The following is a 12,304-nucleotide window of genomic DNA, read 5'->3' as shown; positions in this document are numbered from 1 at the left end:
TGACATGATCCAAACAAGAGCTAACAATACACAATTTCAATGTGAAAGAAAACAACAACAAACAACCTATCGAACCTCTCCATCTCAAATTTCATTTAAGTGGAAATTCAACACAGCAGTTGTACAATATTTTAAAGAATACATCTCAGACATTATCTACACAAGCCCTATTTTTGGAGTAAAAATGTTTCCAACACAACCCATGTGTTGTGGCCAGTTAGTTTATGTTGCAGTCATTGACAGCCACATATTAGCTGCAAAAAAAAAAAAAAGTTATTGTGTACTGTCGAATCATGTAGAAATCACCTTTCAACAGCATTTTATTTAATGATAATAATATAGCAATTCAAATATGGCACTTACACATGAGATACCAGTAAAGCTTGTTGCTGGAATAAGAAACAGTTACAGGCAAAGACCAGTGTGATGTGACCACAAATTGAAGTCTGACTGGAAGGCAAACCAGATATGTACAGCTTTAACCCCTTCAGACCCATAGATGGTTGCAGTGGACATGACACATTTGCGTGTCTAAGCCAATAAAATGCATAATTTGAATGATGTCAACACTTCTGGTTAATGATTGGATCATAACTAACCAATCACAATCGCAAGTTGATTTGCATGATGTTGTGTTAAAAATGTTGCTTATAAGTTTAAAACGTTACAGCCATATTATCCTGGCGTCCACTATAACAACTAAAAACATGAGATAAGCCCCCCCACTTCTCAAAAAATTCCATGTTGTTCTTATATGGGAAAAAGAGTCAAAATCAGCAACAACAAATAATACTAATAATTTTGCCCAGCAGGAAAAAAAATGCGGCTCTGTAGGGGCTGCTATGTCATCCCCCTGATTTTCAAATAACATTGAAAGGGTGTGTCAACTCATGCAGTTATTGGTTGAATATTTGCAGATCCCTTTGCTGTGCAAAGGCTTGACCTCGTGATGTCTGCCTACTTCACTTCCTTATGAGTAAAAGGGAAAAAAAATACACACAAGCACGACATATTGGCTGATTATTTCCACGTAGGGAATAAAACGCGGTTTTGTTATTTCATTGCGAGTCGCTTTTTTTTTTTTTTTTTCTCCGCAGGTTTACCTTTCTATTGTACTTTAGGCGAGTGATGAAGAGGGAGGAGGGGGGAAGGGAGGAGGAGGAGGAGGGCGGGGAGGAGGAAACCACTGCGAGAGGAAGGAAATGAAGATCACGTCACGAAGAGCAAAATCGGAGTAAAAAAAAAAACAAAAAAAAAACGGAGCGACTGCTATTTGACGCTCCTTGGCTTGACGCGAGCGTGGACTGAACTGGATCTCATCTTTCACCAACATGTTGTCGTGGACTTGCTCGGCGTGAAAAAGGGGAAAAGCCACTACGCAGCAGCTGTGGATTTTTATTTTATTTTTTTTTAGCTTTTTTTTTTTCTTGTGTGGAAATGTGTGAAGACCTCCTCCTCTTCCTCCTCCGTGTGCCTGCCCACTGACGCCTCTTCGTGTGCATCTTCTCTGCATATTTCCTTTTTTTTTTTTTAGAACAATATATTACATCACATGAGAGAAAACACTTATTGTTAAACCCACTGGATTATTTATTTATTTATTTGAGGGAGTTGGCTTTTCCCCCCTCCCCCCTCCCTACGACAATCAAACAGGAGCATCGGTGGAATTAACAGGTAGCAACCCGTCATTAAAGTGAATAGGGCAGTTTTCAATGTGTAAAATGGCTGGGTGATGATGATGATGATGATGATGATGATGATGGTGCTCTAAACAATCTGCATTGAAAAACATCTTGTTGCTATGACTGCCTCCGTGGGCTCGTTGTCCATTTTGAATGACGTGTGGAGCAAATTTCTCCCTCTTCCGTGCTGTGGTGTATGTAGTCACGTTTGGTTTAGTTGAGGCCTGCGTGTTTGACTGTGGCTGTGAGCTGGGCCTCACTATCCCTGACATTACAATCTTCATGTTAGCTGTGGGCTCTCCTCCAGCTGCAGATGTAACCATGGTGTGCAAGTCAAAGGGGTGGGGCACTGTGCTTTTAGCTAAACAGTAAAGAAAAAAAAACTGAGGTGATCATGCTTCCCATAAAAAAGGGATGCCAATAGTTAAAATAATAATTAAAAACGATTTATTAAAACACGTCATTGGATGTTTCCTATCTCCTGGTTACACAAGCAGAGGTTTCAGGTGGTGACACCCCTTTTTGTTTAGCTTCTATTATTGGTCTCTACTTCATTGATTCACTTTAGTGTATTGCAGTGACCCCAGTTGGCCTCAAGCAAAATTAAGACGTTGGTCCACTTCCACTCCGACATATATTAACCTTCTGAGTTAATAATGGTGGTACACAAATGTAACAGGTCCCCTCGGCTTTCCTGGGAGTGGTCCCTCAGAATCTTCTGCCTGCTAGTGATGCACGCTGACTCTGTGACAGCTTAGTCTGTGCAGATTATTACTCCGTAGTTCAACCAGACCCGGTGGCACCGTTGTAAACAGATTACAGGGTTTATTCCCACTAGTAGTTAGAGATTAAGCATGGTTTTATTATTTTTTTAATCTAATGATGAAGGGATGACGATAATCTTTAGATGAACTACTCAGACACTTGATTAGTTACACATAATTAAGACAAATTCTGCTTTTACAAATATAACACAGGTTTGAAAGCATCTGTCAAAAGATTTTAATGTAATTGTGTGTTATTTGTACTGTTAGCGATGTTCGATACCACTAGTACGCGACAAATAATTTTGAAGAAAGACCAGCATTTTACCTTAAAATTGCAGGGGCGCGTGTCGCAAACGGGGCGACGCGAACTGCGTGACGTCACTCCCGCGGCAATTTGAAAGCACGCACGGATTTTTTTTTTTTCTTCACTCACTCATTCGCACACGTAAGCTTCTGTGAGTTTGCGACAGGCCACCCCCCGCTCTGCGATTGGCTGGCGGGGTGTAAACACTGTCTTTCCACAGAAACGTCCCGCTGTTTACAAAACAAACACAAAATGGCAAAATACAGGCTGGAGGGGTGGGGGTTTAGGAAGAAATCACCACCAAAGATAAACATAAACACAGATGTGTAGACTGAGAGAAAGTTAAAGTGTGTACATCCTGTATTTAAAAAGTGCATTTTCCTGAGTGAATCCGGCAGACTGTGCCTTTAAAAACATTATTTCCTGTTGAGGTTATATTAGACTATCTGCAGCTCTACTACAGGTGCACTTACATGAGGTGTCTGGCTAGCATAATAAAGTATTTAAGTAAGTAACGTTTTAGGCCAGAAGTGTCAAACTAATTTTTGTCGCCCGCCACGTTATGACTGTGAACCCAAATAAATGTATCGTCGCCAAATTAATGACTAAATAATTTTGAAATCAAAGGGCCACTGCCCTTTGATTTCAAAATTTGTTGGATTTATTTTAAAAAGTGAAGACAATTTGCAATTTTGGTGTTTTAAACATGATATCAATGCACATAGTTTACTTTCGTGGGCCAAATCTGGCCCCCGGGCCTTGAGTTTGACACCTGTGTTTTAGGCAGAGGCAGAGTTTGCTCTGCACTACTCCACTGTAGAGCAACAGTTCTCAAGTATTTTTCACCAAGTACTCGCTAAAAATAAATGTGGGTACCTGCATCGTGACTAACATGAAAATAGAGAAAGGGCTCGTTAGTTTTTCATCATAAACGAGAAAGAGATTGATTCAATTAAAATACATCTTAACTGTACTTAGGCAGTGTTTTCAGTGAACAGTATCACACTTTTTTTTTTGCTGCATTTTTATTTATTTTATATATTGTGTCCAATGACATCTGTTCTCCAACTAACAGGCGTCATCTACAACAAATTCCAAAATGAGTGAGCTGGAGCAGCTTCGCCAGGAGGCCGAGCAGCTGAGGAACCAAATACGAGTATGTTGAGTATTTCTTGGAATCGCTAATAATTTCCCTTTACTGTACGTCTTTTTCCCTCCAACCTCCCGTTGCTGTTGTTTTGCAGGATGCCAGGAAAGCATGTGGGGATTCGACCTTAACACAGGTGAGCGTCACAGAATGGCTGATAATGAGAATATGGAATCTACAGTGCACATTGTAAAGTTTAAAAAAAAAAAAAGAAGAAGAATCTACCTGTCCTCATGTACTACCTAGATAACTGCTGGCCTGGATCCAGTGGGGCGGATACAGATGCGAACAAGACGCACCCTTCGAGGCCACCTTGCGAAGATCTATGCCATGCATTGGGGGTCAGACTCAAGGTGAGGCACTGTTTTTTCACAAGACAGTGTGTGGTGCTATTCTATTTGTAGCATGTGATTGCATTCCTCAGGGACTGGCGGAGGCCAAACATTTGCAAACCTTCAAAATTTTTTGCCTTTCTTATTTACATACTTCGGGGACTTCTTCCACTCAACTTCATAGAGTGCCAAGAACAGCAATATTTTTTTATTTTTAAAATTAAATAAAGAAGCTTAAATTTATTTAAGGAAATGTATAATTCATTATATTATTTACTTTTACTACGGGGGCTGAGGATTGATCCCTGACATTTAAGTGATGATCCAGATGGTCAAGCATTTTTTTTTTCATTCCCTGATCACTTTTGGCATAGATATAAACACACTAGATGTCTCATGGCGGAGTCGGCAACGTAACCACTGGTCGGCCATCTTAGGAGTCAGGACAGAGGACTCCTCTGGTTCGCCATGTTGTAGTCTCTACTTTTAACTTCCTGAATTTTTTGACAGATTTTACAAACATATTGGTTTATTACAAACACTATTAATGTTGCGATGATTCAGGTTGAATTTTTAAATTGCAGAATTTTTTTTTTTTTTTTTTTTTTTTTTTTTTTTAACTCATTCACTCCCAGGCATTTTCACTGAAGCAACCCCCTTTATTTACTGGATTTTGACTGATTTTGCAAGGCCCACGGAATGTTGTGTTATATTGCTATAAAAACATTGAACCTACCAAAAGCAAGATTAGAAGCTCTTCTTTCAGGGAAAAAAAAAGTATATTTCTATCTGTTTCAGTTTTGCAGCAATTAGCATTAGAATATAGCTATGTTTCATCATTATTCACAAATCTGTTTAAAACAGAGGGGAAAAAATGGCCCTGGTTGATCTCTTATACTCTGTTGCCACCTACTGGTTTTTGTAATAACTACCATTGCTACAAGCATTCTCTTTATTTCAGAGGCTGCATCAAAGCCTTCTTTATGCTTTAGCATTAAAAAAACCAAAACAAAACATAAATAAGTCTATGGGAGCATGGTAATACTTAAAATAGAACATATTTATACATTTTTGGGAACAAATTAGTTAAACACGGCGTTGTTGTTTGTGTTATCTCTTGAGTCATTTCTATAACAGCCCTATCCCAAGATGGCCGCCAGTTAGTGGTTTCTTCCCATTGGAGCTGTGTTTGGCACCCACTATGTAATTCGCATTATCGCCTCCTACAGGGCTGGAGTGGAACAACATCACCCAGCCAGTCCTGCTAGTTCCGCGAAATGAGTCCGTTTGATTGGACCCTCTACGATCTACAATGCAATTTTCGTGATTATTCTTTACAAGTGTGTGCTAGATGCATTTATGGCGATAGTAAGAAAGAAGTTATCCAATTAACTGTGTTCAATACAGAGAAAAAGAACGAGTGAATTCTGCTAAGATGCGTTTGTTGAAAGTTAGAACTGCATTTGCAGTAATCACATCATTGTGCTTTCTGAGAAGCCCTCAGAAGCCCAAGTGAGAGCTGATCACATGATGTAATGTGTTTCTCCGCAGGCTTCTTGTTAGCGCCTCTCAAGATGGCAAACTGATCGTGTGGGACAGCTACACCACTAACAAGGTACACTCAACTCACACAGTCGTAACACTTATCCTGACATCTTCTGCGAATTCGCTACATTAGTAACAGTCTACGTTCTCGCTATTGCTACTCCAAATGTTGCGTAATTTGTCACCTGATACTTTTTGTTTTGTTTTGTTAGATCCACGCCATCCCCCTGCGCTCCTCCTGGGTGATGACCTGCGCGTACGCCCCGTCGGGGAACTACGTAGCGTGCGGAGGCCTTGATAACATCTGCTCCATCTACTGCCTGAAAACACGCGAGGGGAACGTCAGGATCAGCCGGGAGCTACCTGGCCATACAGGTGAGGGAGCTTTCTATCAAACTGATGATGCAAGTGCACCTTGATTGGCTGCATCATGGGGAAGGAGATTTGGTGAACGTCATTGAAGTCAATGTGTGTGTTCTATTTGGCAGGAATATCACGTTTCTTTAAATAGAGTACTTTAATAAATGATGTGCCCCAATTAATCGCTGGGTCATGCACTTGGATGAATAAAAAGCACACCTTCAATAAACGCCCTATTTTTCCACATGTACTGAAGCCACGCCCTGTTTAACTGTCAATCAAATATCCTCCCTACTCGCTCTTTTTTCTTCCTCTGTGTGACGTGCGCGCCATCACAGCCAACAGCGAGGCACTCTAAGGCCCTTTTCACACTGCACTTAGCACGGCACAGCTCGCCAAAGTTGCTGGGCGGCGAATACATCTTATCGAGGTGTGAAAATTTCCATTTTTTTTTACATCCTGGTTGCCTGCTACGTCAGCACTTCCATATATGGGCATGTTGGCAACCGATCATTTCTCATTACTGCATTCTTTCACACTGACTGAGTGCAGTGTGAAATGGGCTAAAGCAGACAGGCCTCTCGACTATCTGAGGGAAGATGTATTTTTGGGGTGCAGGCTTAGCTAGCTAGCTAGCTAGCTGCATGTTGCAATTGTGCCAGATCACCACTGATATGATTGAAGTTATGTAGCAGAGGAGGTGTGATTTATCAGTCATTTAGCCACGCCCCCCCAAAAGATTTGCTAAACTGAAAAAAAATTGAGTGAATAGTTCTCCACCTTTTAACATGTTTGCAGTATGTATAATGTATTTAGAAACAAATCTCTGAATTCACTTTACAGGGTATTGAAAGGGGAAGTAAACCTTAAACATTTCTTGACAATAATATGATATATGTGACCTCACTAGTCTAAACATGTCATTCTGATTAATATTACATTTGTGGAATATGAGTTATGAAGCAAAATCTAGCCATTTTTATCTATCTCAGGGGGCGGCCATTTTACCACTTGCTGTCGACTGAATCAATGACCAATGACCAATGACCAATGACCAATCACAGCTCACCTGTTTTCTGAAGCTGAGCTGTGATTGGTTGTTACCCGAGACCTGCGCAACTGTGATGTCATTTTCAGTTGACAGTGAGTGGCAAAATGGCCACCTTCTGATATAGATAAAAACTGTTGGATTTTGCTGCTTAACTCATATTCCATTAACGCAATATTAACAAGAATGCCGTATTTAGACTAGTGGGGCTGCATAGAACATATTGTCAATAATTTTTGGAGGGGTTGACTTCCTCTTTAAATACTGTAGCTCAACATAAAGAACGCTAATGAAATTTACAAGTTCGAGTGCAACTCTACCCAAAAAATATTTAACATTTTATAAAATCTTTCTGCAATTGAGTAAATGCCACTTTGGGCTGGCCAAAGCCACTATCAAAAGCACTGACCTACATACATAACCTACATTCTAATATTGGTTCATGAATTTGTTTACTATTCCCAACAGTCGATTCTCTTCATTCTGTAATGTTTTTTTTTTTTTGTTATTGCACCACTTCCAGTATGTGTATGTTACATTTTTTGTCCAATCAGATTTCAGCTTCCTTGCTGCCATGCCAGTCTAATCTGCCTTCACAATCAGTAGTGTTGTCTGATGTAATTACACTGGGGACCAAAATTTTTGTTGAGTGAGGTCTGGCAGCTGTTTTTAACTCATTTTTATTTATATTTCGGCCCATATGGCGCCTCGTGCGTTTTCTGCATGTGTTGTCTCAGGTTACCTGTCATGTTGCCGTTTCATCGACGACAATCAAATCATCACGAGTTCAGGAGACACCACCTGGTGAGTCGAATACGACTCGCTTTCCTCCAAATTATCGTCGTCTAATTCGCACGCTCTTTGTCCACCCCAAGCGCGTTGTGGGACATCGAGACGAGCCAGCAGACCACGGTGTTCTCGGGCCACACGGGCGACGTCATGAGTCTGTCCCTGGCGCCCGACCTGCGCACTTTTGTGTCGGGAGCGTGCGACGCCTCGGTCAAACTGTGGGACATCAGAGACAGCATGTGTCGGCAGACCTTCACAGGGCACGAGTCGGATATCAACGCCATCTGTGTGAGTGTCTGAGGTTATTAACTCATTTGCTCCCAATAATGTGTAAATACGTTTTTTTTTAAATGTTTTAAGTGTCCCAAAGACGTATTTATACGTTTTTTTTTTGTTTTTTTGTTTTTTTAATGCTAGAGCATACGGAAGGCTTTGATGCAGCTTCTCAACTGCAAAGAACGGTTAAATGGTAGTTATTACACAAACGGCCAGCAGGTGGCAGCAGAGCAAAAGAGATCAACCAGGGCCATGTAGAAAAAAAGCTAAATTATTTACAATTTTAAATAGATTTGTGAAAACTGATGAAACTTAGCTCTCTTCTAATGCTAACTGCATAACGGAAACAGATAGAAACATACTTTTTTTTCCCTGATGAAAGAAGACACTTTAATCTTTCCTTTGATAGGTTCCATGCTTTTATAGCAAGAGAACACAATATTCTGTGGGCCTTGCAAAATCTGTCAAAATCCAGTCAAACAGCTGGGAGCGAACGAGATTGCTTCTGTGAAAATGGCTCGGAGTGAATGAGTTAATAAATAAATAAATGTATGGTGAGTGAAAGTATGAAAATGCACATGTTAAATTGCATTTTATAACTATAATGACACTCAAAAATAAAGATGTTCCAATACATCTGTCCAAAAGGTTTATAATGCCACCCTAACCAATATAAGTTGTGATGTTTCCTTAAAATTCATCAACTTACCTGACACCCGCCATCGTCTCCCTCAGTTCTTCCCCAATGGCAGCGCCTTTGCCACGGGCTCCGACGACGCCACCTGCAGGCTGTTCGACCTGCGAGCGGACCAGGAGCTCAGCCTCTATTGCCATGACAACATCATCTGCGGCATCACCTCGGTGGCTTTCTCCCGCTCGGGCCGCCTGCTGCTGGCAGGCTACGACGACTTTAACTGCAACATCTGGGACGCTATGAAGGGAGACAGAGCAGGTGGGTGCGGAAGACATTTTGGAGATTGCGCACAAGTTTAATGCAGTGTGTTGTTTTGTCATTCACTTATTAGAATGACAAGGATGAGGCGTTCGTGATGTAGTTCCGGTCATACATTGGCAATTTAATCAGAATCTGTACATTGTAATCTACTATATAGTATTGTTAACACATTTTAAAAGTAATAATTACAGTAAAGATTTATATGAAAAACACTTGTCATAAATTTGAAACAAGAATACAGCGTTAACTTAGCACGTCATGTCCCATAGGATGACGTATTCGTAAGCTGTTCGTAACTTCAAAAATTACTAGAGCAAATATTTGTAGATATTTTTAGTAAAATAAATAATAGTCAAATAAATAAATAGTAAAATACATTAATAGTCAAGTGAAAAACAGTACGTAGGCCTACATCTGCAACACATTATGGCTTTCTTGTGCTTCAGGACAACGTATTCTTACGCCAATGAGCTAGCTAGTTAGCTCAAGGCAAGCAGTTTGAAAACTTCGACGACCATAATAGTAAATATTTGAATGAAAAACACTACTAGGCCATAAATATAAAACAATCACATAAAGATCAGTAATTATAGCAGTAAATGAGTGTGATTTCTTGTGTTAACAGATTCTTATGTCACTGTACAAAGTATAGCTACTAGTGAGCAGTTTGTAACCGAAAAATGACATTACAGTATGTAAACTCTTTCAAGCCATAATTCTAAAACAAAAGAATGAAAAATAGTAATAGCTGTAACTGAGTGTGTCTTTTTGTATTATGTCCAAACTTAATTCTTACCTCAAAGTGCAAGCTAGCTAGCTTAGCTAGCTAGAACTGCACAATGAGCTAGCTAGCTTAGCTCATTGTGCAGTTCTCAACCACAAAATGTCTTGCACTAAATATTTGTATGAAAAACACTTACTAAAATATAAAACAACCATATGGAAAACAGTGAGCACGATGATAAGTGAATGTGCAGGACAACATATTCTTATGCTACTGCCCAAACCACTTCAACCAAAGACCATGTAGTCCTTGTTTAAGAAAATATTTTTTGTCAGATTACAATGAAAGCAGAGTGCAAGAAGGAATTATGATTGATGTAATAGGTAAAAACTAAGAGATTTAATTAGAATCAAATGATTTTGTGTATGTATTACTAAGTACATTTTTAATTCGACTTCAAACAGTAAAGTCTTTCATATTCACACATTCACAGCGTTATTTTGGTGCGAGATTATGAAGCACCGTGAAACACAAGGCCCGCTGTGTTCTGTGTCGGCTTAAGACGTCTCAGCTCGAGTCTGGAGAGCAAAACATTTCACCGTTAACAAGTCTTCTTTTGTCCACGCCGACCCTCCTCCAGGAGTCTTGGCCGGCCATGACAATCGTGTGAGCTGTCTGGGTGTGACTGATGATGGCATGGCTGTGTCTACCGGGTCCTGGGACAGCTTCCTCAAGATCTGGAATTAAAGAAAGACACACATACACGCACTTCTTGGAACACAAGTGTTTGCACTGTATGTAAGGTCCTACAAAGTACAAGTGTACATAAGACATAGTATGAAGACTTAGTTACACCAATCACACGTGCTACCTTTCAGCTGTCTTAAGTGCAAAACTGCAGCTGCAAGGTTACACTCAAAAACAGATGCACATGTTAAAAAAAACAAAAAAACAAAAAACACACACACACACAACATGACCAAATACAGTTAAATCGCTATCTTTCTTGTATTAAAACAAAGACAACTATGACCTGAAGCCTTGAAGATGTTACAAACACACACTTCTCCCCACCCCAAAAAACACAGCTCAGAAGACGACACTGGACAATTCTATCTTCGTTTTACAATGAAGTCCAAAATGCACTTAAGGCAAATACTACTGTACTATGTACTTTCTGTCTCAGTGCCACCTGTGTTGCGGTGATGCTTTTCGGGGAGAACGTGGAAGAGAATCATAGGTACCGAGAGGGGCGGAGTTAAAAGCGGTATAATGATTAAAAAAAACAAAAAAACAAACAAACAAAAAAAAACCTTCAAATTAAAACATGTTTTAGAAGTGTTATTTTTTTTTATATATAGCCATATGCCCCATATTCAGTTCATCCTTTTTTTGTTGTTTTTTCAACACTTAATTTCTTCATGTTCCCCCCTTGTGCCTCAGATACACTTTGAGGATTATTACTAGAGAATATTGATAAGGGGCAAAGTAACTTGAGTAAGTGGCTACAAAGTAAAAGCATTGTTAAGATGAGTATGAACTGACCAGGAGCCAGTATTCAAACTTCAATCTGACTGTCATGATGGTAAAATTGTACATAATATTAATAAATACTAGTCTCTCCTGCCAGTTGAATGGGGTCTTTTCTTCCCAAGCACTGTTGATGTTAATATTTGCCTCAGGTAACACGCACATTTTTTTTTTTAATTTTTTTTTTTTTTTTTTTTTTAAATGTCTTAAAGGTCATTGGATGTGAATGTGGGAGAAAGATAAGTTTTTATTATTTAGTACTTTTTGTCAGTCAGATGTTTATCGGCAAAATGATTAGTTATGAAAGACAATTCAGTACATGAACGCCACAACCCACTGACGCAGCAGCATTTTATCGACAAGGTTGATTATAGCGCCATCATGTGGCAAAACATCAAAATGCACTTGGCGCCGTCCGTGCTCTTTTCAGCACCGCCACCTGGCGGTCGGGAGGGACTCAGAACCGTAGTTACATTCGTAAAGCTTTTACATCGTTGCAGTCCAAAACGCTATACAAGCACCACCGTAAAAGACAAAAAAAAATAAAAATATAAAAAATTGGTAGTAGGCCCAAGTGTTTATCAAAAACAAGAATGAGGCTTTACATACACATTTTCATTTGAAAAACATTTGATGTATGAATGCCATAAAGTGGAACTTCTGCGATCTAGTAAAAATGCAAATTATTTCGGCTATCACGATAAGTCACTGGCATAGATGAAGATTCATTATTTGAAGTAAATCAATAATTTTCGGACCAATAAAGTGAAATTGGAGATTGCTTACCTGGCACACAACGAAGGTGACACAAAATGACTGTTTTGAGGGACTCGAAAGCATGACAA

General features: G+C 39.6%; 1 protein-coding gene across 1 annotated transcript; it reads left to right on the top strand.

The window, feature by feature from the left end:
* The first annotated feature begins 1,184 nt into the window (after positions 1–1,184).
* On the top strand, positions 1,185–11,564 carry gnb2 (guanine nucleotide binding protein (G protein), beta polypeptide 2). The gene is made up of 10 exons (XM_077505289.1): positions 1,185–1,674; positions 3,829–3,909; positions 3,998–4,036; positions 4,147–4,253; positions 5,784–5,847; positions 5,990–6,152; positions 7,923–7,989; positions 8,061–8,262; positions 8,986–9,202; positions 10,570–11,564. The coding sequence occupies exons 2-10, from the start codon at positions 3,853–3,855 to the stop codon at positions 10,674–10,676; spliced, it is 1,023 nt and encodes a 340-aa protein (XP_077361415.1). The 5' UTR covers positions 1,185–1,674; positions 3,829–3,852; the 3' UTR covers positions 10,677–11,564.
* The last annotated feature ends 740 nt before the right edge of the window (positions 11,565–12,304 follow it).

Source organism: Festucalex cinctus, chromosome 18, assembly GCF_051991245.1.
Source record: "Festucalex cinctus isolate MCC-2025b chromosome 18, RoL_Fcin_1.0, whole genome shotgun sequence".
NCBI lineage: Eukaryota > Metazoa > Chordata > Actinopteri > Syngnathiformes > Syngnathidae > Festucalex > Festucalex cinctus.
The sequence above is the reverse complement of the archived record's forward strand: the minus strand, read 5'-3'. Positions and strand labels throughout refer to the sequence as shown.